General features: G+C 39.1%; 3 protein-coding genes across 3 annotated transcripts in view; all 3 read left to right on the forward strand.

Annotated features, from left to right (window-relative positions):
* The first annotated feature begins 658 nt into the window (after window positions 1-658).
* On the forward strand, window positions 659-1,951 carry LOC139744339 (uncharacterized). The gene has a single exon (XM_071654781.1). The coding sequence runs from the start codon at window positions 787-789 to the stop codon at window positions 1,468-1,470; it is 684 nt and encodes a 227-aa protein (XP_071510882.1). The 5' UTR covers window positions 659-786; the 3' UTR covers window positions 1,471-1,951.
* Window positions 1,952-9,354: 7,403 nt separating this feature from the next.
* LOC139744328 (uncharacterized) lies at window positions 9,355-10,026 on the forward strand. Its single transcript, XM_071654769.1, has one exon. The coding sequence runs from the start codon at window positions 9,355-9,357 to the stop codon at window positions 10,024-10,026; it is 672 nt and encodes a 223-aa protein (XP_071510870.1).
* Window positions 10,027-14,897: 4,871 nt separating this feature from the next.
* Window positions 14,898-25,876, forward strand: part of LOC139744329 (hephaestin-like protein) — a 59,981-nt gene continuing 49,002 nt past the window's right edge. Inside the window, exon 1 of the mRNA XM_071654770.1 lies at window positions 14,898-15,404. Within this exon, the coding sequence (XP_071510871.1) occupies window positions 14,898-15,404 (507 nt within the window). The remainder of the gene's footprint in view (window positions 15,405-25,876) is intronic.

Raw genomic sequence — 25,876 nt, forward strand, 5'->3', positions numbered from 1 at the left:
TAAAACGAATAATTTATGATTTTGTTCGTGCATTGGGGCACGTAATACCGCACTCGGCGCGAGATTCGCCACTGGTCTATTCAACGCGGCGCTACGCGCCTTGTTGAATAGACCAGTGGCTCATCTCGCGCCTCGTGCGATATTCGTGCCCTACGCACTCACAACTCATAAATAATTCGTATAATTTGGGTTAGTCAAATATACGTCAACGTCAACCACCAGCACGACACACTCGATCGCTCGCTCGCGCAGAGCCAAATTCACTGTGCGTGCGGTCCTAGGCCTTCTGTCATTTTGTTACGTGAAAATGTTTTCCCATGGGAGAACATTACAAAGAATGTTCGCCCTTGGACGAACGTAACGAATGTGCCTCCATCACGTGACTGTGTTTAGCCAATCACTAACCGGTATTTGACTAACCCATTTAATATAACAAAATGTTCCACTATCAGCTGATCTGCTTTATCAAGTCGCTGGCAGGTAGGCTTGAAGAATGCGCAGACCAACACATAATTACACGCCTATCATAGTGATTTACCGCGTTTGATGGGTGTTCAGTTATGATAATGAGATTAATGACAATAACGACAATAACGTTGACACTATTTTTCATCATGATTTTACTTGACGTAGTAATAGTTATGTTACTGTGGATTATAATGGTGATGACATATTGATTTCACTTGAAAACGATCATCGTGACATGCTGGCTGTATTTGATTAACAATTTTATGTCTATTAGAATCGACTCAGCCAGCAAACGGCATCAGGGACCACCGATGAAATATGGCTGATATTTCGCAGAACGCCGTAGTCCTACAATCTCCAGAGGGGCAGCGTCTCCTACATGGGACCGCCGTACGGCAGACACTGCTCATCCGCATTTTCAGCAAGCAGTTCGTCAACGGATATTGTGGTCTCCATTCTGCCGCCCTCCTCATGAGCGCGCGTCACTTCGGCAAGAAATATCCAGACACCCTCCAGCACAGCAATTGTGACGTCAGCGATGTGCCTTTCTTGGACACCAACATGTTCGAGTTCCCAGAGACGAACCGAGTACTGCAGAATGAGAATCTCCTTAGAGAGGGGACCACTTTGAAGGAGATCCAGGAACTCTTCCAGGCATTCGGCGTGGGCTGCGAAAGGTTTCACACCAGCGAGAGCAGTGTTGACGAGTTTCGTTCTCGAGCGATGGCGGCACTCTCTCACTCGGACTCCAGTCACGGAGTGATCGTTAATTTCGAAATGGAGTTAAATTTGGACGGCAAGTTCATCATTCTTGGGCATTTAAGTCCACTGGCAGCGTACCATGAAGCAAGCGACTGCTTTCTTCTTCTCGACACGTCCGTTCATAAAAGAGAATTGTGGGTCCCAACGAGAGATTTGTTCGAAAAGATGAATACAAAGGACAACGTGTCTTCACTCACAAGAGGATTTTTAATTGCGAATTTTATGTCGGGTCCAGCATGAGAGATGAAATTTATGTACATTTTCGTATCTCGGAAAGATATTACGACATCTCAGACGATATTCTTGCCGTCTCTAAAATGTAATCTGCATATGATACACTGTAGTACGTCCCACTGTTGTATAGTCACAGTTCGCAATTCCGACGGTACGTTATTCCGATAGTTTATTATACCAAAGGTTCGTTATTCCGAAGGTTAGTATAAGCGAAATTAAAAAAGAAAATAGTTCGTCATTCTGAAGGTTCGTTAATCAAAAAAAAAAAAAAAAAAGCTCGTTAACAAAAAGGCTTGATAGTCTAAATTCGAGTGTTTCATTTTTGCAATAACGAACCATCGGAAGAGCACCACAAAATTAATGTTCGGATTAACGAACCTTATTTCATGGAAAGATTACCGAACATGTAGGTAAATATCGAATTCATCGGAAGAACGAACATTTGGTATAACGAGCCTTCGGATAAACGAACATCACCCCTGTTATATCACAACCTCGCTGAATTCCATCTGATCTGCTTCATCAATATCGATACAAAATTGATGGGTTGGTCGATTTTTGTAATGGGTTTTGGTATACAATTCTAACTATTTCACCATAACCTCACTGTCGTGGTAGTTTCCGTATGCATGATGAGTCGGTATCGTACACTCTCTCCTCTCCCTCCCCCCCCCCTCCCCAAATCTAACACAGTGCATGAAGCAGGTACAAACAAAAGAATTGAAAATAAACAACTACTAAACACAAAAACACGCATATTCACCCAGGAGCTATTCAACGAATTGTATTATGTATGATTCTTGTAATAGTGTGTATTCGCAAGGTTCAGATAAGATTTAGGTATAAAGATAATCACCCAATTGAGTCGTTTTGAAAATAAGTTCAGAAGGATGCTTGGGAAAGTCTCATGATGCGTTCCAATGCTGTGTATAACACAAAAGTAGAATGTTGTCCTCTGTTACAAGAGACAACAGCAAGCCACAAACGAACAGCTTGATCAAATTAGTGTATTTCCTCAAAGCTGGACCTGTACGAGGTAAATTACATCCATGCAATCATTATCATTATGTACGTTAGCTCCCTAATCAAACTACAGGGAAAAGCAGCTGTGAAAAGTATGAAAACGCATTTTTTTTTGTTGTTATATGGTACGTGTCGTGGTGAAGGTTTTGTGGTCTTATAAAGCGTGTGCATGTTGTGCAGGAGGTTTCGAATGATGTGCAATGTGTTTTCATTAAGAAGGCAATTTATCCATTTAAGTACAAGCTGAATGATCCCTCTACGATTCATCTCACAATGGAGATAAATTAAAGAAGCTCCAAAAGAGAAGCCAAGATATCATGATAGCATTTTGCTCTATACGTACATCGGAAGTTACATGGTTATCTACTTTTTATAGCTTCCAAGGGCACTGTCTAGATGGGGGTTTTGACAATGTCATTATTAAGAGGAGAAATTATTGTTTTACAGAAAGGTAAAATATATACAGAAATGCACCATAATAATTTCTTCTGCCTTTTATCTTATATTGTTATAAAACGACTTTGATCATTATCTTAAGATATTTTCATAGTTGTTACAATTGTAAATTTTCTTTATCAGGGTGTATTGTCATTGGTATTATTGTAATCATTATTACATCGTCAAAATTTATGCGGGTTTTGATAAGTATTCAACTGTCATTATAACTTTCATCGTATGTTGTAATGAAATTATGATTACGCAATCACGTTTAACGGTGTTGGATGATTTGCACCTGAAAGGGAAGAAGTAGAGGGCTAGTGTACATTTCCAAATCTCCTCATGTAGGCCTCCATATCTTTGTTGTCGTTGTTGTTGATGATGACATGTTATTCAGGTTTGTAAAGAAGTTTTAAAGCCCAAGCGGCCAACGACGTGAGGTACTTTTGATATTAAACTTTATTTTTTTTTCATTTAATCGAAGGTCCTTATTCTTGGATATGCATTGTACTTGATTTTCTTTTTGTTTATTTGTTGTTTATTTGACAGAGAGATGGAGACAGACGCAGAAAGAGAGAGAGAGAGAGAGAGAGAGAGAGAATTAAAGTAAATCATAAAATCAACCCGCTTTGAAACAGTAGGAGCCTACATGCATTTATAAACTTATGCGAGTAGTGACCACTGACGGCGAAGATTTGAAGATACGTCAATCGCATGCGCGCACACACACTGATGAAAATCTGAGATCAATCGTAGCAACATCTATCAAGCAAGAGTTTTCCTGCATTTTCATCTTCTTTTAAAGGTCCTGATTACCTTTGTGAGCAGTTATTTCATTTGCAAATTATAAATTATGCCTTTATCTTTATTGGCACGTACACACTTTTTTCTGTTTCCTTTATAGTGGAAATCCACCCAAAAATAGATAAACTCAAAGGAAAGAGAAAAAAAAAAATGGAAAAAAATTCAGATAAGAAATAAGACATGACATTTTAAAATTTCACATTTTCTTCGAAAACATTTCTTGACCAGTCCTTATGAATATTGATGAGCGAGTTGAAAGCACATTCCCATGCTAAAATATATCAGAGTAAACATTTGTTCTCTTTTTATTTTGGGTGTTTTAAAGGCAAGCTTTATATCTAAGCAGGTAAAGTATGAGATTTCTGTCATTAATTCTGTGTATAATAATATGAAGAAGAAATTGTGAATGCATGACATCAGCAACTTGCTAATTTCAATATTCATATAACGACTAGTCAAGAAGTGTTTTCCGAAAAAGTACGTTATAAAGGTGCTTTTTCTTATCCGACTGTCATTTTTTGCACTGTTCTAAAGTTTTTTACCTCTTTCTCATGAAATTGATGAAATTTTGGAATGAATTTTGGAATGAATTAAATTTTCTTCTTTATAGGGGGTTTAAGCAGGAACCTTAATGGAAGCGAATTCAAGAACTGTGAACGACACGTTGTGATCTGTAAAATACTCCTTTACCCTGAATAGCCTCTGATTTGTGAATGCCCTCATCTTCCAACGAGTGCTGTCATTTACCATAGCCCCTTTATCATCAGCTACCCACAGGCATAGGTTGACACAGGGTTGAGAATATGAAAGAACGCAACGGACGCGGTTCGAGCCTCGTATTTCCCGTTGTACGTCCGAAGCCAAGTCAACTATATACTAGTATAGGCCACATTGTGCTACATCCGGTCAACTCCTGACCCATAATGTACAAGCCCAACTAATCTACTGTTTCATGCCACAGTGGTCCTATACATCCGGTCAAACCTGGAACCTGGTGTTGATACGCCTCGACCAGTGCCTCGGTTCGAGGTTAATCTCTTACTGATACGTATTAAACGCATACCTGCCGTGTGCAAAGAGTCACCAACTCACAGGGGTAGTGACTAAAAATGGAAAACCTCTGTGAAGTTAGTTGTTTGACTTTAGCTAAAATTCAACAACAACAACAACAAGGAAACACAAAAAATAATGATTCATTATATGAGACATATAGTATTAAACATTAGCTCTCCTGAAGAGGGAAATCATAATCAAAATCTGTGCCCTGTTGCATAAAACCCTTACCGCTGGACTTACCGCTCCTTTCTAGCGGTAAGTCTTCAAATTAGCGGTAAAGCTTATAATCCTTGATGCTGATTGGCTGTGACGCCTAATTTTGACGGTAGTTACCATTGAAATTCAACGGTAAGTTTTATGCAACGGGCCACTAAAGAGTAGGAACACTAACCCGTTCCGTACGGGAACCTGGTGACCTGCGAATTAAGTCTATGGGCATCTCAGGATTCGGTATGGAACGGGTTTAACTTCAGTAGAGAAATATCCGTCATATTCATATTCGCCCAATCCAGGTAAATAAGATGCGGAGGGAGGGGGGGGGTGAGGCATATCATACTGTCTATAAAACTTCTCTCTAAATGGTGTTTGTGTATGAAAAATACATTTTAAGGTTTCAGCTGTTTTCAGGCAAAGAATATAGATTTCCTCTGTATCAATCTGGAATACGCTCATAGAAAGGGAATGTAATGTTTGTCGAGTTAGACAAGCAATGTTCACGTTCATATACATTTGGACTGAGTGAATGCAGCAATATCAGCAGAACATGTCAGTGAAAATTTGAGGAAATGCAGACAATCCATTCAAAAGTTATAATGTTCTCAGCCTTTCGCATTCACTTTGGATGAGAAGACTAATCCAGTGTATGATGTCACATGCGTATAAATAGAACAATTATAAAGAATATATAAAGAGAATTCCACGAAATTTCATTCGTTAGTGATGTGCGTTAAAGGTGATTTTTTTATTCCCCCTGCTTTTTATAGAGGCAAGTCAAGTGCTCTTCTATTACGAGAGAAAAGTGAAAATAATTATGTTGAATTTTGTTATATTTTCTCCACATCGTTCAACTCCGATGACATCACAAGTTGTAGCAACCTTTTTACGCTCCCAGTCTTTTGTCCTTGTCCGCAGCACCAAGTTACTTAAGTTATTTCATGGTACCGATACATCTTTTAATAATACAGCATTTTTGTTATTCAAACACTGCGAGATTTGTATGCAGTCTGGTTTGTGCGATATCTATGTGGTTCATTAGTTTATTACTCATCTATTTTTTTGTACTGGTGTAATTTTTGTTGGTCAAGACAAACATATCCGTTCTCCGTGTAAAATTATATGCCTATGAACTCGGGAACCTACAGTTTTACAAGCTTTAAAGCTTTTATGTAGGCCCCATCATATTTCTTATACTTACTAGTGACATTTTCATACGATGTGACCATGTACATTTGTGTCAAGTATATTTTCTTTTTCTTTTTCTTCTACAATCAAAAGACATGATTGTATATATTTTGTACTCTTGTTTTGTTGTCAATAATTTTGTAATGTCATCATTGAGAAAATGGAAATATGAAAATAAATTTGAACTGAACTGAACTGTAGCAGTCTTCTCATCCAGCGATGGCGGCATTGAAACTTTAAAAAATCATAACTTTTAAACCGATTGTCCCATTTTCCTCAAACGTTCGCTGATGTATTCTACGGATATTACTGTATTCTCCCAATCTTAATGTAAAAGAAGGTAAACTTGTCCTTTAAAAAGCGCGGGAGACTCGCAAGTTCATGACCTCCTTACATCATGTTACTTGCATGACGATGAACTTACTGTGTCGTGAAGACACGGTGGTGATTGAACATGAGAAATCCAAACTTTCACATTTTTGCCCCCCCCCCAAAAAAAAAAATGACAACTTCAATGTTTACTTTGCTTGAACATACAATGTGCAGTGAAAACAGTTGAACATGTGGAATTTGAAAAAAGAAAATACCAAAACAAATCACGCCGAATCACCCTCCTCACACTAATCTTCATTGAATTACCTCACACCGGTCCACAGAAAGTCAGTAATGTTTGCATATTATGAACTTAACGTGCCCTTCGTATTTGCTAGACAATAGTATCACCCCATTGTCACTATTGACAATTGGCTTTAAAAACCAAAGTGCAGCATATAAAGTGACAGCTGTATATCATTTATGATTCTGACTGGAAAGGAGCTGCGTCATGATTTTGGATGTATATACCCTGCATTTTTTTTTTCCTTTTGGACTTTGGCCTCTTAGTATATAGGCGCTTTGTACAAATACTCGGGGTTACGGTGCAGAATTCACGAGGCACGTCTGTTTCCCCAGCCATTTATCCGGTCTCGGCCGACTACTTCGTACACGAGAAGCTTTACCGGCAAAAAAAAAGTTGTGAGTATGACATACGTGCCTATCATATTTTGTAATGGCTATAGCCATGATCGGATTGCAGGCCAACCTATAAGATATCAGTTCGTTATAGCTCCTTTCCCAGTACAAAACTGATTTTAATAGTGACAGCCGAACAAGTGCTGTATCCATATTTATTTTTCTCATTTTTGATAATGGATATGACATATGGCGTCCTGTAGGTATATGATATCTCCAAGTCGGCATACATGCCGACGCTGAACTACACGTCTAATCAGGACTCGTCAATGCTAATTCGGCTGTGGGTTTATAGCAGTAACATGTGTTAAAACAAAAGAAAAAAAATTGGGGGGGGGGGCGGACATAAGCCCCCTTTAATTTTGTGAAGGCGCCTACCCTTTATGGAATTGCTGGATCCGCCCCTGAGTTATCCTGCTACTCTGAGTCTGCAACGTTGAGGGTGAAGAAATGATTAACATTATTGTGTTGCGATTGTTTGTTGCGACAAACTGCCATTATCACCATCGTAATATGTGAAAATAATGCCACCGGCACCACTTCGTGGCGGAGGCATAAAAACCAAAAAACAAACAGAAAGGATCGATGCGACGAGTCGAATAAACGTGGAAGCCGATGATGCCTTCTCTTGTAGAAATTTAGAGTAGGACATCAAAAGGGTAAGAGGAGGGCAGAGAAATGTGATGTGGGATACAGTTCGTTATTCCGAAGGTTCGTTAGTCCGAAGGTTCATTAATACGAACATGAAATGAGGTTCATTACTCCGAAGGTTCGTTATTCCGAACAATGCAGAAGGTTTTTTTTTTTCCGAATAAGAAATAAGGTTCGTAATTCCGAAGGTTCGTATTTGTGGGCACTTTTTGCTTCCATTTTCAGATTAACAAACTTTCGGAATAACGATTTTATTTCATTTTCAAGTAACGAGCTTTCGAAATAACTAACCTTCGGAGTCAGGCCAAAATGTTTGAATTAATCAACCCTGTATCATTTTCGGATCAGCGAATATCAAGGTAAGGGAATTTGTGTGTGAGACCCTACGAATCCTTACAGACACTATATTATACTATTCAACACACATCATTGAATACAGTCTGAAATGTCACAACAAATTCAAAACCTTCACAATGATAATGATGATATTGTAAAAATAATGTTCATCTTGACATTATTCCTAAGAATTATCATGGTCATAATCAAATTAACAACCAGGAAGTTATTTCTACAACGCTTTGAGTTACGTGTTTGAAGACGCATAAGCCCGAAATTCACAAGAGTATACTGGTAGTTTGAATGATATCCGTGGCTTTAGAGTAGATAGTTGAGTGGACCAACAGCGATAAGCGCACCTAGAACCGTACACTTGTTCGCTTGGACTCATTATTGGATGTTTGTGGGGGTAGTCGACGTATTTTACGTTTGCAAAATCGATGATATGTGAATTCTGGCCAAAACTTTATTCAGTACAAGAGGCCTTGTTAAAGTCTCTTGCTGACTATGTTTGAGTATATATTGCCAGCAACACCAGGGACTGGGCAGAAATGTGATAACACAAAAACGTCCCAATACGCTGATCTTGGCGTGTACGTCATATATCATTTCTTAACATTTCACCTTTAAAGTTATAACCCTTGAAAGTGGAAAAGGAGATTAACAAAGCTATATACACCATGTTGATTTTTATTTCGTAGAGACCTCGTAAGTTGCGAATAATGCACGAAGCAACAGTGAAAAATATATATGATACACAGTGACCCTATGTACGCATTATGGCATATCATGTTTAAAGTTGCACAAACTAAGAGTAATTATTCAGTCTTTTACTAGTATTTTTCAAAGAAATAACAATCAACCGCAACAATGATATACATGCAATACCGAAGACCATCCTTGAGGGGCAAAAAATGGGCAAACAAACATAGTTGAAGTTATGTATCTAGGCCTATATCACACAGTGATAATGATGTCATAGCACGATGAATGAGATTTATTGTACAAAGGTTTTTAGGATCGCCGACAAGGGGCTCGCGTGTGTCTAATTGCTCATGACGTCACTATAATGTCGATAAAAGATCATAAAATGACACGTCTCGCAGCATGAACCTTCTTCTTCATTCTATTCTGCAAAGGCACCACCTCCCCGCTGCAACAGATGCAAATATGGCACATACGCCCGATCAGCACATACTTCTGCAGTCAACCGAGGGACAGAATCTTCTCAATGGGACACCCATCCGGCAGACATTGCTCCTTAGGATCTTCAGCAAGCAGCTCAAGAGTGGCTACTGCGGAGTACACACTGCCGCCCTCCTCATGAGTGCGCGCCTCTTCGGCCAGAAGTACCCGGATGAGCGGCAGCACTGCGATTGTGACGTCAGCGACGTACCGTTTACGGACACCAACATGTTCACCTTTAAGGAGACCACCCGAGTGGTGACCGACGAAGTTTTGGTCAAACAGGGGGCAACACTGATGGAAATCCAAGAACTATTTCATCAGCACGGCATCTTTAAGCAATGCGAAATATACCTCACGAGCGAAAATAGCGTTGACGATTTTCGTTCGAAGGCGTTGGCGGCGCTCTCTCATGGCGACTCCAGCCAGGGTATCCTGATAAACTTCGAAAGCAACTTTATCCATGATAACAAATCACACACCTACGGACATTTGAGTCCTCTGGCTGCCTATCACGAAGCTAGCGACCGTTTCCTTCTGCTTGATACTGCTATCCAGAAGAAAGAGGTCTGGATATCAACAAAGGACATATACAGGAAGATGGACACTCGAGACCCTACTAGCGGACGTAAGCGTGGTTTCCTGATCGCAAGATAATGGGAGCCTTCAGGCCATATTTACCCAAAATTTACAAGATTATCAAATTTTTTGGATGTTTCTCCCGTCCTGACGTTGTGACGAGCTATTCTATTTACCTGTCCCTCAAAAACAAAAACAAAAACACATTTTTCAATATTTAGAATCCAGTTTCCATAATATATTTCAAGGACTTAAGAATTACAGTGATCAAACCTCCGGTAAGCGTTCTGGTTTTCAAGAAGAACTATTGTCGATAAGACATTCATGAAATTTGGATTGACGCTCATAAAACCGATCTTTTTCTGGACTACCCGTGGACCAAGCGTTTCTGATATCACGCGACGAGAAGAATGTGGGAACATTTTTCTTCATAGGTGTGTGTGTGAGTGTGTGTGTGTGTGTGTATGTGTATGAGGACACATCATGCGTTGACAGGTGAGTTTTGCTTTCCGCTATTCTCAAAGAGAGCAAAGCTATCAATATGATTCATATGGTCAGTGTCAACTACAGTTAGTTTCTGACGGTAATCTCTTACCTTGAGGATAAGTTCTATGGGGAGCCAAATGTCGCACGGTCGATTTCGTAACGAAATCAACCATACCACACTTGGCGCCCCATAGAACTTCTCATCGAGGTTAGATCCTTGCGGTTAAGAATTGCCGTCTGAACGTAACTTATATTATATGTGCGAAGCAAAAGTGCAGATGCATGCATGAAATAATGTACGAGACAGTTGAGCGGAGCAACGACTGCGCAAAGCTGACATGCAAAGAACTGTTTGAACAGCGCTTGGCCAGTTTTATGCCAGCCTGCATCCCTGGAAGCTTCGATGATCTCCAGTCCGTCCATGTGGCGCCAGTGACCAGACTACCGGTACACTGCTTGTCCTTCAACAATGTCACGACTTTGGTTAACATATAGGGCCTACTTATACCTCACCCGGATCCCCGATATATCTTGGATCCCATGATCAAAATGTATAGATTTAGAATGATAGCTGATGTATTGTATAACAAAGGTAGTCATCAAACAGTGCCCTACGGGAACAACTAACTTTTAGATAATAGCATGTGCGACATAAATACGTACTATGTATCCAGATATTATATAAAATGAGATCTTTTAAGGAGATGTCTGCATTCGCTCGAGTAATTCATTTCGGTTTAGCAGCACGTGGTAAGCCACACTTTTTGTATCCACAACAGTCAATTTTAGAGATCACTATTATTACCCAATGACACATCAATATTTTAAATTGTTTTCTCTTGAATCAACGCTCAAGTTGTTGAATCAGAATGGATGACGAGAAATGAATAATGAGAGAAAAAAAGACTAAAATGTAGTTATGGTTGCGTGAACGATTATGGCGTCTTTTCAGGATTTCAGGGAAACGTTCATTTGTTTAGATCATTTCACATATCATTTTGAACTACATGTATACTAGTATTGTACCTTAACTCTTTTTATTGTGTAGCTACATTGCAACTTCAAAACTCCTCTACGGGATGTGAATTGATTAATATCTACAATATACTCTTCTAACATGTAACTCCGCATAACTGACGTATATCATTTAAAAGTTGTAGTTATCAATGTCATCATGGCTATAGCCGTTACAAAATATGATAGGCACGTATGTCATCAATGTCGTGTCAGTATAAAATTAGAAAATAGTGCTGCAGATATTTCTTTTTTGGATGGAAAATCTCTCAAGAAAAAGAACAAATCACAGGAAATCAGTAAAAGTTACGAAGATTACAACATCAACACCATTAAGAAGTCCATGCATCCAGCATATTGACGTGTGAGATACAGTATTTCAGATTTGTGATTATCGTGCGTCCACGTTTACTTCGAATAAAGTTTAATTTGAATATTGTACGAACAGCATGTGTGCTTGCATTTTTTGCGGTACATTTTGATTTTATTCATTAAATTCTTCATAACACAATCTTGCAAACAATACATAACTGCAAGTCGCGTTATGGCAACAAGATAAAAAGTATATACCCTCATTTTCTTCTAAATCCTAAATGTATTTTCCTTTTCATAAGCAGCAGTCGCAAACGCTCGCTTGAGATTCATTTCATTTGTTTGTACAAAGTAGGCGATTATAGTCAAGTATAAGAATCAATATACCCGAAGGTCGGGTAATTCGGCAATTCGGCAGTTAACCCTTACTCTGCCAATGATGTCAAATGTGCACACATTTAATACACAAACATAAGAAGAGGGAATCAATGTGGCATTCAGAGGGTCAATAATATTGCCCGATCACGGAGAAAGAGAGTTTTCTTTAAACATTTATTGAAGTATTAACATCGCGTTCATTCCAAGTACCAACAGAAGAGATCTCAAGACGTAATACATGTTTGTCTCATTGATGGAAGGAGAAGAAGCAGAAGAAAAGAACAGAGAGAGAGAGAGAGAAAAGAGGATTGCGAGATTTAAGAGCGGGAAAAAAAGACAAATATTAAATGTAAGGAAGAGAAAGAATCGATAGTTTGCTAATTTGCAGTTTATTCATCCTTTGTATTGCCTATTAAAGGTAACTAAACAATAGAAGTGGCAGCTAAATTATTTTCCATTTATTTCACATACTTGGCCCTGTGCATTTCAGCCCATCCTCCTATATTGAAGATCACCACTGATGTTAAGACATTCTAAACAGCAGCTGAACATAATAAACCAAGCGTCCCGCTAACGTGAATTTAAATTCCTGAAAATACTGATTACAAAACAGATGACCCTCAGACTGTCGGAACACATGCATTACAGATAATATTCGTATGCCTGTTCAACATTCTTTTAAGAGACCTACTGACCAAGTGCCAAAATCCGACAGGGAGAAAACAAAAATCACACAAACACAATGATGTAGGGCCTAGCACAAGTTAGGAAAACATTAAGTGCTTAGTCATCGCTCTATGTTATCAATGATAATTATCAATGATAATGTTGATCTTTGAGTCCGCGCTGCACTGATGACGCGCTATCACGCTACCGCTATCACGCTACCGCTATCACGCTTTCGCTACCTTGAATAAAGACTAAACGCACCGCGTTTACAACAGAACACCTGTGGACATACAGAAGACAGTGCTCTTCTTTGTATAGCGGTTAGTTTTGATTCAGAAGTATAGGGATATAAACACGAGACCAAATTGGTTAAAAATTCATTTATTATGACTAAGCTACTCATTTGGAAATGCTATCATATCTTAATAAGCCTATCTATGTCCGACAAACAAAATGACACCAAAAACGTTTTGCCACCTCAGGTGGTACCAATAACCCATTTTTCGGGTCTTGGCCCATGGACTACATATATACCTGTCAGATTAGCTAAATCCTCACTCCCTTGGGAGAAGTGACTACTGAATTCAATTTAACCATTTGAGTGTTTTGAGTGCCGATTAGCCCAGAAAACCGTACAGGTTTTTACACACTGTCCAAAGTCGCTGGAATGAAAAGGCTTGATAAAGATGCCGGCATATTTCCCTTGCATGGAGTGCAACAAAACATTCAAAATAACATAATATTGATGCAATGAAAAGAGGATTACTGTTCGACTCCCCGGAGGCCCCCTTTCCCCCCGAAGTTCCTGTAGTCCGAATGTTTCTTTATTGAGAAGGTTTGTTAGTGATCGGACCTGTTTCATCTTCATACAGTCAAAGCTTCAGACTGGCGAACCATATTTCATTTTCGGATAAAGGATCCTTTGGAATAATGCCACAATAATATTCGGATTAACAAACCCTGTTTCATTTTCGTAGTAACGAACATCTATAGCATAGGGAATTTGTGTATCTTCGGAAGAATGAGCCTTCTGAATAATAAACACCAGCCGAAAATTAGACAGTTTCAGTATGGCGTTTATTCTCATGTTATGATAGAAATGTAATGAAACAAAACAACAAAGTGAACAACGTATTAATTTGACAATCTGAGAGACCACCACCATCTGCAGAGCTCCAGGTATAAGATGACTGAATGTACAAGGACAAGAAAAGATTCGGAAATTTGCATATATAATATTCACTGGAATATATTATATTACGAAACTGCGCGTGAATTTGAGATGGTATGAGGGAGGATCACAAAAGTCAAGTAATGATCATGATAATTTCCTTTAGTCAATGCTTATGAACCTGAAATATGTAGTGTGTGGCGGAGGTGGTTTGGGTGTAGGGCCTATGGTGTACTCTGGTGTTTTGCTTGAAAACGCATGATCAGTTGAAAATAAAGAAATGAAACATAAAAGAGACGACACTTTTAGGGGAACGTTCATTTTGTTCAGGTGTGTGTATCTATTTTGAACGTCTTTAAACTATGAATACGCCTGCCAATCATCTAACAAGCAGCAGACATCAAATCTTTGACGCTGACGTTGTCTAACAATAACGAGAAAGCCAAAACGAGAAACGTAAATGTTTTGATACGTTCACAGGGTGCGTCAAATTTTCCAAAGTGTAGGCCTATGAATTACGATATTCTTTGCGAGTTTACAGGGTTGCCTTCAGTAACGACAGAGCATCACGGAAAGTGCCCCTTTTCATTACTTACTTGAGATGGTGAAAATAATTTTGTAATATCATTCTCTCTTGCTCTCGATAGCAATAGGCCTGTACTAAATTTGAAAACAGTATTGACGTGTTGACATGTTGGAGTTGAATTACAAATACATTATGCATTAAACAGATCAAATGAAATCACTGACTCATTTTGTCGAACTTGTTTGTTTGGTTTCTTCAGCTCACCATGATCAACATCAGTATCATAACAGTGAGTTAGTAAACTGAACGTATTGACATCATCTGACTACATGGTTTTTTTATTGGTTTGTTTTTACGTCAATAGACGGCATCGTATGGGAACACGTTTAAAACATGGAAACGACATCGAAACAGATAGTTCCGCTTCAGTCATCGGAGGGACAAAGACTTTTAAATGAGACCAGCATCAAACAGACTTTACTGGTCAGAATCTTCAGCAAGCAAAGCACGAGCGGATACTGCGGCGTGCATACGGCCGCTCTCCATATGAGTGCGCGCCACTTTGGACTGAAGTACCCGGATGAGCGGCAACATGTAGCTTGCGATGTCAGGGACGTTCCATTTTCAGACACCAACATGTTCACTTTCGACGAGACAACCAGAGTCGTGAGCAGCGAAAAATTGGTTGTAGAGGGCGCCAGCTTGAGTGATCTCGAAGAGCTATTTCGACAACATGGCCTATTCGATCACTTTGAGAGATCCTACGCCGACAGTTGTGGTGTCGACAATTTCCGTTCTAGAGCGGTGGTGGCGCTCTCTCACTCCGACTCTCGTCAGGGCGTGCTTGTCAACTTTAAATGTGACTTTATCGTGAATAACAAACTCTTCAGTTCTGGACACGTGAGTCCACTGGCCGCATATCATGAACCCAGCGACCGTTTTCTTCTTCTTGACACCGCCATTCCAAATAGGGACGTGTGGATCCCAACTGAGGAACTACATCGGAGGATGAACACCCGAGATCCGATAAGTGGAATCAGTCGGGGATTTTTGATCGCAAGTTAAGAATAAAAGCTCACCAAACGCTTTATGTTCATAAGAATAAAGTCATATCAAAATAATACAGATTTCACTGGTTTGGTTTTCATTTCTTCTGCTCACATTCATTGTTTTTCTTGTTTCTACTTCCAAGCGTATATATTACAAATATTATTTGATGATCTTTGTGAGTAATGGACCAGCAAAAAAAAAAAAAATCATAAGGATTATATACAAACAAGGCAAACTTTTATGGCTATTAGTTTGATAAGTATAATTTGGTATTCGAAAATGTATTCCTCATGAATGTAACTTGCAATCAAACGAAGTTGAATGAAGACATTAACACTCCAGTTTTGAACCTACGTTTAACTCGTTTTGGAATGGACAATAAGATATATTATTTCGATTCTTGATAATATTATTATAATACATGTTTTGTTTTCAAAATCACACATGGCTATTGTGGTATGAGGAACACGACCTGTGTAGCTTCGGACCTTTGTGATATTTTTGGACACTCGGTGTAGCGAATAGCTCTCATGTAATCTTAGCGATACGTTATTATCTTTGTAACCATGGAAACCGGAAGGAAAGTGTCCGTTATAAACACAGATGCACTTACATCCTGCATTGTATTCTGACGGTAGAGACAACATACAGGTGCAGAGCTCAGTCATTTGTTTTGATGTACAATAAACATTTGTCAATGTTTATTGTACATTGCCATAACATTGTCTAGAATATTCGTGAAAGCCCCTGGGAGCCGGGGGTGCTGGGGGTGCTGCAGCACCCCTGACTTTTTGAGCAGGGGGGCATAGCACCCCTGTGAAAAATTAAAAGTCGGGGGTGCTTCTGCACCCCCAACGTATATCTTTTTACAGGGCAAATTGCTTGTTTTTTTTAAATAGAAAATTGCCCAAATATCCCACCCAAAGTGTGCATGAGATTGCTGAATTTCACTTCTGAAAATGCAAAATCTCCATAGCGTGGGAGGGGTATCCCCTCCCATGCAGAACTAGCTTAAAAGTGCAGACAGCACTAGTATTAAAGCATTTTCATTGTCCCTGGATATTTTGCTTTTCCTACTTTTCTATTTATTTTTTTTAATATGCTACCTGAAGGGCTCACTAGATTGCTGAATTTCAAATCTGAAAATGCAGAAGTTCCCTCATTTAGGGGGAGGGTACCCCTTCAGGAGAGCGTCGATGGAGTGGGCAGCTTATCATTTTGCGCCCCCTCCCCCAGTAATTTCCAAGATGTGGATTTTTTTTTTTTATTCGACACTGTCCCAATCTTCGCACAAAGTGTGCACCAGTCAATTCTGAAATGCGAAATCTCCCTCGTATTCAAGGAAAATACCCCCTCTCACGATATTTTCCTTTCTATTCTAGAGTAATGCAAAAAGCTTCCTCGTATGCAGGGGTGCGGGGCAGTTGCCATCATATTACCCCATCCCAATTATTTTCGGGATGTCGGAGATTTTCTTGCTTTTTGTGATGGAAAACTGTCCCAATAGTTACCAAAACTGTGCAAGGCGTTGTTGCAGTTCAATTCTGAAAATATAATGGATTTATACCCCCTTTCCACATTCTGCCCCTTTGGTCCTTTCCCATATAAGATTGACATATCTCCGAATGATTCTGTCATCAAAAGATCCGTCATTTCTGTTAAAAATGCAAAAGTTTCCTCGTGTGGGAATATAATATCCTCCTTTCATTTAGGCCCTAACCATTTCCCCGCTTAGTTCCCCTCCATATACGTTCCATAGATGCAGTAGTAGTACACTTTGTGGATTGATAATTTCCCTAATTCAACCAAAATGTGTTTGTGAGATAATGTCAGTTGGATTCTAAAAGTGCCACAGTTTCCTCGTATTAAACAGCATCAATCATGGAATAAAAATATTGGGAGGGAGCTATGCAAACTCATCACTTTGCCCTCGCCCTCCCCATTCCCTCCCCCCCCCCCCCCCCCGCGAAAAAAAAAATCCCCACGATGCGGAAAATTTTCTTGCTTCTTTTCTTTTTTGTAGAAACTGTCCAGATATTTCACCAAAAGTGCACAAGATCGTTTAATTTCAATTCTGAAAATGGAAAATACACCCTCCCCCGTTAGGCCAACTTCCATCCACTATTAGTAGACTTTTGAGATCGACACTTTCTAAATATTTCATCAAAAAGTGCACACCAGATCAATTTAAACAAATCCAATAGTTCCAAAATGTGGGAAGGGGATATTCTCTTTCAGTTTACCTTTATTCCCGTACTACATTTAGTATGCTTATGCTTCTTTGTTTGACAGTTTTTCAAATACTCCACCATAAATGACTTTAATTGTGTAGAGACAATATATTCATTTCAATCCTTAAAATACAAAGGCAAAGGGGTTAGAGGACACCCCCTTCTTAAATCCTCCCCCTTGCTGTATTAGCCTCCACCCCTTGCATTAATTAACATTACATAACATATCAAATCAAAAGTGTGCGCCAGAAATTCCACAGTTTTGAATCACAATCATAAAGATGCAAAAGCTCTCTCATGTAGGAAGGGGAAACATCCTCCCACATTCTTCCCACGCTTGGTCTCCCTCTATAGATGACTTACTACACTTGTCTGATACAAATTCCAGGATATTCCACCTAGATTTTGCATCAGATCATTGTACATTGTATTCTTCTAAAAATGCAAACGTTCCGTCGTGTGAGAGGGGGCTACCCCTCCCAACCCCGCCTCCTAGACTTCCATACATTTATCACACAGTGATGATGCACACGCAGAACAAGAGCTGATTATACCCCGATTTAATGGTCATTCACATTTTTGCGAATATTTATTTTCCATACTTTTTAAAAAATTTCACCAAAAGTGTGCACAAGATCGCTGAATTTCAGGTCTGAAATTTCAAAATCTCCCTCGTATGGGAGGGGGATACCCCCTCTCACACCCTCCCCCTTCATGTACCCTTCCATGAACTTCATACCCACACATACGAACGCTGACACAACTTTCGAAATATTCTACCAAGAGTGTGCATCAGATCATTGTATTTCAATTCTAAAAATGCAAAAGCTCAATCGTGTGTGGAAGGGGCCTGGCTACCCCTCCCATCCTCGCCTCATCAACTTCCATACAGTTATTACACAGTGATGACGCACACGCAGAACAAGAGCTGATCATACCCTGATTTAGTGGACATTCACATTTCTGTGAATATTTTGTTTTCATACTCTTTTTTTTTTTTATTTCACCAAAAGTGTGCACCAGATCGCGGAATTTCAGGTTTGAAAATCCAAAATCTCCCATGTGTGGGAGGGGATATGCCCTCCCACACCCTCTCCCCTTAGGTCCCCTTCCATGGACTTATACAAAGTAAAGACCAACAAATGATTCTCTGATACAAATATGGGGATATATAGTCCACTAAGATTGTGCATCATATCATTGTAATTAAATTCTACAAATGCAAAAGTTCCGTCGCATGGTAGCCACCTCCCATCCCCGCCTCATCAACTTCCATACAGTTATTTCACAGTGATGACGCACACACGGAACAAGAGTTGATTGTAACCCAATTTATTGGTCATTCACATTTCTGTGAATATTTTGTTTTCATACTTTTTGAAAAAATTGACAAAAGTGTGCGCCAAATTGCTGAATTTCAGGTATGAAAATTCAAAATCTCTCTAGGGTGGGAGGGGATACCGCCTCACAGTGATGACGCACACACGGAACGAGAGTTGATTGTAACCCGGTTTAATGGTCATTCACATTTTTGTGAATATTTTTTTTTACTTTTAAGAAATTTCACCAAAAGTGTGCACCAGATCGCTGAATTTCAGGTGTGAAAATTCAAAATCTCTCCACCCTTCCCCGTCATTATGCCCGTAGGTCCCCTTCCATGGACTTACACAAAGGAAAATTTACCACATAAAGTGTGTTGATTTTCAATAAGAGTGCAAAAGTTTTCTTGTGTCAGGGCTTCAGCACCCCTGTGAAAAAAGTTGCTCCCAGGGGCCTGGTGGAAGACTAGATTAGTGAGTTTTGTGAGTTTCAAATGGCTAAGGTGTGTTGCGTAATTTATATTATTCATATCTAATGACATGTCAAACGATTTTCGATATTTGCGTTGTTAGGACATTTAAAAATCAGACATGTTTCTTGGATCAGTAGGCTTACTGTAATAGGTTGAAGACCAAAGGTTTTAAACCGTTCAAGTGTGCTTTCAGAAATCCTATACAATACGAAAAATTGTGCCACTTTTAACCAATGCAGAATGTCATAGAATTTGCAGTGCAATTAATTCAAGCGACCGTCGCCGTGTAGTCTCCTAGTGAGCCTGTTTGTGTAATATTTATTCCAATTTGGGATTTAGTGAAATAATTTTAAGATTCTCGTTGTCAGGTTGTAATGAGGGGATCATTCCGGATCTGACAGGCTGAAAATGTTGATTGACAATGTTGTAAGGTTTTGGCATTTTTTGAGGGTTGTAAAGATGATGTTGTAGAGAAGGTCTGGATTAAGTTGATGATATCTATTTATTTTATGATTAATATGATATGTTGAGAAGTTGGAGGATATTTTAGCTCATCAGAGTAAGAATATTTAGGTATTTCACTTTATTTGGTGATTATAAATGAATGATTTGTAGGATTTTGCATTTTGTACCCTCAAGACACGGAAATAAACCACCAATGTCAGTATTGTTGTATTCATTATCAATTATATTACGATACATAAATGATATATTAGTATGATGATATGATACTATTTTCCATGTCTTATTATGTTGGCAAATGATGTCTCTCTTTTGTTGTATAATGTCATTTAAATGCTGTTTGTGTATTTGAACTATATATATCACCATGTGAACAAAACAAATATTAATGATATGGACAATAAATGATTGAAACAAAATGAAATGGAAAAGTTGAGAATGACTAGTACCGAGTTGTCTTGGTTTAGAAAGTAGGGCCTACACGTAAATCATCACGTGAGTATGTTAAATACGTGCATGAAAACTTCATAGGAAATAAACAATTGTCTATGTAGAGATTACACACTTGATTATATCAGATAATGAGACGAATTACTTTAGTTAAGTGAAATCAAGTGTCATACAAAACTGTGACAGTGTTTAGAAAGGCGCCACGCATGATTTCATCAGCACATAACATTGCCTGGTAATACATAAACAATAAAATGTATCATCGTAAAGACATTAATTTTCAGTGTTGTATGATGCAGATGGAAGTTTCTCGCGATTCAATTTTTCTGTGTCTCAGCTAAGATTAATCCCATTTGGGTTATTAGGACTCTATTAAAATCCTAAATGATATTAAACGAGAAAATGATGTAATGTGGAAGAGTTTTTTTTTTTTCATGGTCGTTCAGTAAACATTTTTTTTTTTGTCCCCGCCGAACGAGTTCGAGCAGGGGACTATGAAACGGGCTCCGTACGTGTGTGCAGCTGGTGTGTGTCCGTGTGTCCGTGTGTCCGTGTGTCCGTCCGTGTGTCCGTCCGTGTGTGCGTCCGTGTGTGATCAAAATCTTCAATTTGCCACTTCTCTGTCATTTATGAGCCAATTTTGATTCTGTTTGCTTTATATGATATATAGCACTACATGGGAGCTTTGAAACTTCTACACAGAATATCAGTTGTGACCTTTGACCTTGACCTTTGACCTATATTGTACATTTTGCTACAAAATGCTACTCCTTCGCCATTTCTAAACCGATTTCGATTCCGTTTGCTTTATGTGATGACACTAGGTGAGGGCTTCAAAACTTCTACACAGAATTTTGACCTTTGACTTCTTTGACCTTGATTTTTGACCTGTATTGTAGATTGGCTACAAAATGCTACTCCTTCGCCATTTCTAACCCGATTTCGATTCCGTTTGCTTTATGTGATGGCACTAGGTGAGGGCTTCTAAACTTCTACACAGAATTTTGGCCTTTGACATCTTTGACCTTTGACCTTGATTTTTGACCTGTATTGTACATTTTGCTACAAAATGCTACTCCTTCGCCATTTCTAACCCGATTTTGATTCCATTTGCTTTATGTGACGGCACTAGGTGAGGGCTTCAAAACTTCTTCACAGAATTTTGACCTTTGACTTCTTTGACCTGTGACCTTGATTTTTGACCGACATTTTATTGTACATTGGCTACAAAATGCTACTCCTTCGCCCTTTCTAACCCGATTTTGATTCTGTTTGCTTTATGTGATGGCACTAGGTGAGGGCTTCAAAACTTCTACACAGAATTTAGACCTTTGACTTCTTTCACCTTTGACCTTGATTTTTGACCTATGTTGTACATTTTGCTTCAAAACTCTACTTCCGGCGGGGACATAATATTACGCACCGCGTTATTTCTACTTTTCCTTGTTTTTTTTAATCAACGGCGACGTTTTCCTGAATGGCCAAGTTATACCAATGCTTGTCAATCTAAAGGCGTGATCCTTTATTCTATGATAGTCTGGCCAACTTACGCGATTGTTAGGCGCCACCACCTGCATTCATATTACTTCCAAATATTGATATCGCTGTATGCAAGGCTCGACATTATGAATAAAATAAAATGATATCAGTTAAAAGAATAAGAACCCTATATGTAAGTGCGTTTATACGAAAGGCACAATGGATTCGTTCCGCTTGCTTGGCTAGTTCAACACTGTTGCGCTGATCCATGAACTGAGTGGGCTAGTATAGAAGTGTCTACATTGTATTGGCATTAGTATCGGTATCTCCTGTCATTTCGGTAAACTGTACACTGTGTCAATAAACATGTTGAGCTTATTGTCCTCTTAGGACGGAAAATAGATTAATACAGAGCACCAAACTTGGCTAATTGTTGAGTTTCAAGAGAATGAGAGAGAGAGAAAGGGGAGGGAGAGAGGGAGAAAGCCATATATATATCGTGCCATGTTCATCTTCTTCAGTGGGACTTCTCATGGATTTTGATAGTTCACTAGTAGAAATAGCTGAGCTCTGTAAAATGAAGAACGTTTTTGATACGCCCTCTATCGAACGCTTTTCCAGTCTCTGTGCACTAACCGCGGCTGCAGCGATGTTAGCAGGTTACTCACAGAACTCTTACACCTGTGTAAGAGTTCTGTGACTGCGTAGTCTGGGCTCCGTCCCCTTTTCCTTGGTGCGATAAACCAAGAGAGGGCGCAAATTTTCTGATGGCGATAATCGAGAGACTGCGCGCCCAACGAAACCCTTTTTTTCTCGGGTATCGCAGTTCTCGGCGTATCTCAATCCTCGGGTGTCACGCCCTCATACGCCTTGTCGCGTACACTGAATCACCCCTACGAGTAAAAAGAGTCCAGAAGCTAGACTAGTTACTGCGCGGTTCTGGGGCTCACACGGGTAAATAATTCCCCATAGAGACGTGTGTTAAAATTCAATTTTCAAAAAATTCTGTAAAAATAGCTGGGAGAAATGAGGTGTTTCATCTTCTCTAACCTGGATAAGTGAGATATACCTTTTCATCCATCAAATTTCCAAAGTGGGTTCTTCAGCTCAAATTCTGTCCAAGGGTCCGCAACGCCAGACTACGAGTTCTTTTCACTCAAAAAAAAAAAAATCACCTTTTTTCTGTCTATGCAGCCAATGAAATATAGTCCCCTCAAATTCCACAGAAAAGCTTTCATCTTCCAACCAAAATGCAGTTTGTAGAGGAATTCATACTCAATATCTACAGCTATTCAGTTTTCGCCAAACTGCATCATTGATTATTAATTAATTTTTTTCTTCATTTATTTTGGTATCTTTGATACGAATTTGTGAAGGGGTCTGGGACATTCCATTTTATTTACAGGTATGAGCCGTCTAATGTGGGGGAATTCATCCATGTTGTTTTCTTAGGAAAAAAAGGGGGGGGGGTGATTCTGTAACCATACAGGCCTACTCTATACAAACATGTGATAAAGGAGCTCTTACGCACATAAATTAAAGAAAAATAATAGATCATAAAAAAAAAGACAGAGAGAGAGAGAAAAAAAAAACCCGCTTATATAGATGCATCAAACGCAAAGAACCAGAACGAACATGTATGTGATGACCCATTAACAGAGAACGGAATGGCAATGGGGTCGCGAGAGGTAATTAGTATTCTGTCAAGAGGGAAACTGAAACTGACGGAGTCCGGAGTCGTTATACACAAGAAAGATCTAAAGAAATTCTTTTTTTAATGGTCGGACCAACGAAATCTAGGAAATCCAGCATTTTGAAAGGTGGAGGGGGACGTTGAAGTTTGGGTCATGACAAGAAAATAAAAATCTTAACCTTTTTCGTGTGTTTGCCATCCTTCCAAAAATCGGCTGACAATTTGAAAAAGGAAAACCTCAAGGGGGGAGGGGGGTAAAAAACCCTATATCATGGATACATTGTACACAAGAGTAAAAGAAAGCTGTTCGCATTATGTTTATACAGGGTCTGGTTTCCTAGAACATACAGACCCATTGTTCTTGAAATAAAAATGTTTAAAAGTAGATGATATACATTTCCTACAGACTGCCCTCTTCATGTTTCGTTCTAAGCAAGACCTATACCTGTCTCTTTTTCGACAATGTTTCAACTTAACAGTGCAGTTCACTTGTATCCCACGAGACAAGCATCAGATATACATTTAGTGAACCCTGGTACTTCACTAGCCTATAAATCAGTCAGACGTAGCGGTCCTGATGTCTGGAATGCGCTACCTCAGCATTTTCGTAATTTACAAAAAATAGTTACTTTCAAAAGGTCGATCAAACATATTCTATTATCAGCTTCAGGCTGAACTCCTGGATACTTTAAACTTGCTGTGATCATATATTTCCCCTGAAATCGACATTTGAATGGGATTTATGAGAAATTTAATCAATTTAATCAGTATAATTTGCTTATAATGACTTGACACTTTAAACTTTTTCTTGCTCTCTCTTGTCAATGTCCGACAGGACAAATAGGCACCACACATGCATTTCTTATTTCCCCCTCATGTTCCCATGCTCTCTTTGTAAATACCCCCCCCCCCAACTCCTATCAAGTACAACGTATCATTTAAACTATTTTGCAAGCATATAGATTGTGTGCACGGGGGTTGCAACGATTTTCAAGCTTTATTATGTTGCAATTCCTTTGCGTGTTCGTTACCTTGAATAATGTAGCTCTCTTAGTGGAGCTGTCTACTATCCTGTTACTGCTTCTTATACTTATTGTATATATTCTGTCTTGGCTATAATAATGAGATGTACTTGCATACATTTGTATGCATTCCTATTTTGTGAACACGCATGAAATCTTGAATAAATAATAAAGAATACAAAAACTTTTTGTCTAAGTTGCTTTTTAAAAGTTTATACTGAATATAGTAACACTATTAATTCCGTATTGACGTAAATTGGCTACAAGAATTTTGTGATCAAAGGCATCAAACGGCCGCAGGTCTAAAAACAGGGCAAACAAATTTTCAATAGAATCTCTATAGTGGGGGGGGGGGGGGTTCGAAATCCTCAACGAGAATTGATAAAAAGGGGATGTATTTAACTTTTCACGTGGATATTCTTTTGAAAAGTTTTGTTTTCTTTCTCTCTCTCTTTCTCTTTGGACTCATGGAAAATAAAGGGGGAAGGGGCTTCGAAATAGCAATCTCGAAAATCACACTAGAAGAAACCTGTGACAGTTGGTAAACACATAGTTCATTCTTCATCCAGGATTATTTCATTCTGTAAGTTAGTAACTCACTTGGCGCCTGTCCTCAACTTGAAGAGGTGTCTGGCTTGAGATGGGGGTGGGTGGGGGTGCATTTGGTCCGAAATTAGGGGGAGGGAGTCTCAGAAGCCACGAAAATGTAAACCTACTAAAAGCCCATGGGTGGTTCAAAATATTTAAATAGCATTTACAGTTCTGAGATATTGAGGGTGGTTTCGAAGGAGAGAACGCGCACGCGCATATCTAACATAATATTAACCCTAACTTACGACGAATTTAAAAAAAAAATTGCCCCCCTCCCCCCCCCCCCCCCGACGAATTCCGGCGCGCAAATTTTTTTTGACCCGCCGCTCGCTGACTTTTTACTTTCAAGTCTCCCGCAACTTTTGAGACCAAATTTGTCGCGCCCGGGCATACCGTTCCGAAGCCACGCCCCTTCAAAAAATTTTCGTCAACCCAAAATTGCTCAAAAACGTGATTTTGTGTACAAAGTCAATACAAATTGTGTTTTTTCAATCAATTCATATTAAGATTCATATCTTTAATTTTAATGCCTGAAATCAATTTATTTTAGTATAATTATGCTTCAAAAAATGTGTATGTCAAATTCTGCTGAAAAAATAACA

This window comes from Diadema antillarum, unplaced genomic scaffold (assembly GCF_040938485.1).
Source record: "Diadema antillarum isolate AM-2024a unplaced genomic scaffold, OU_Dant_1.0 seq00001161_RagTag, whole genome shotgun sequence".
NCBI lineage: Eukaryota > Metazoa > Echinodermata > Echinoidea > Diadematoida > Diadematidae > Diadema > Diadema antillarum.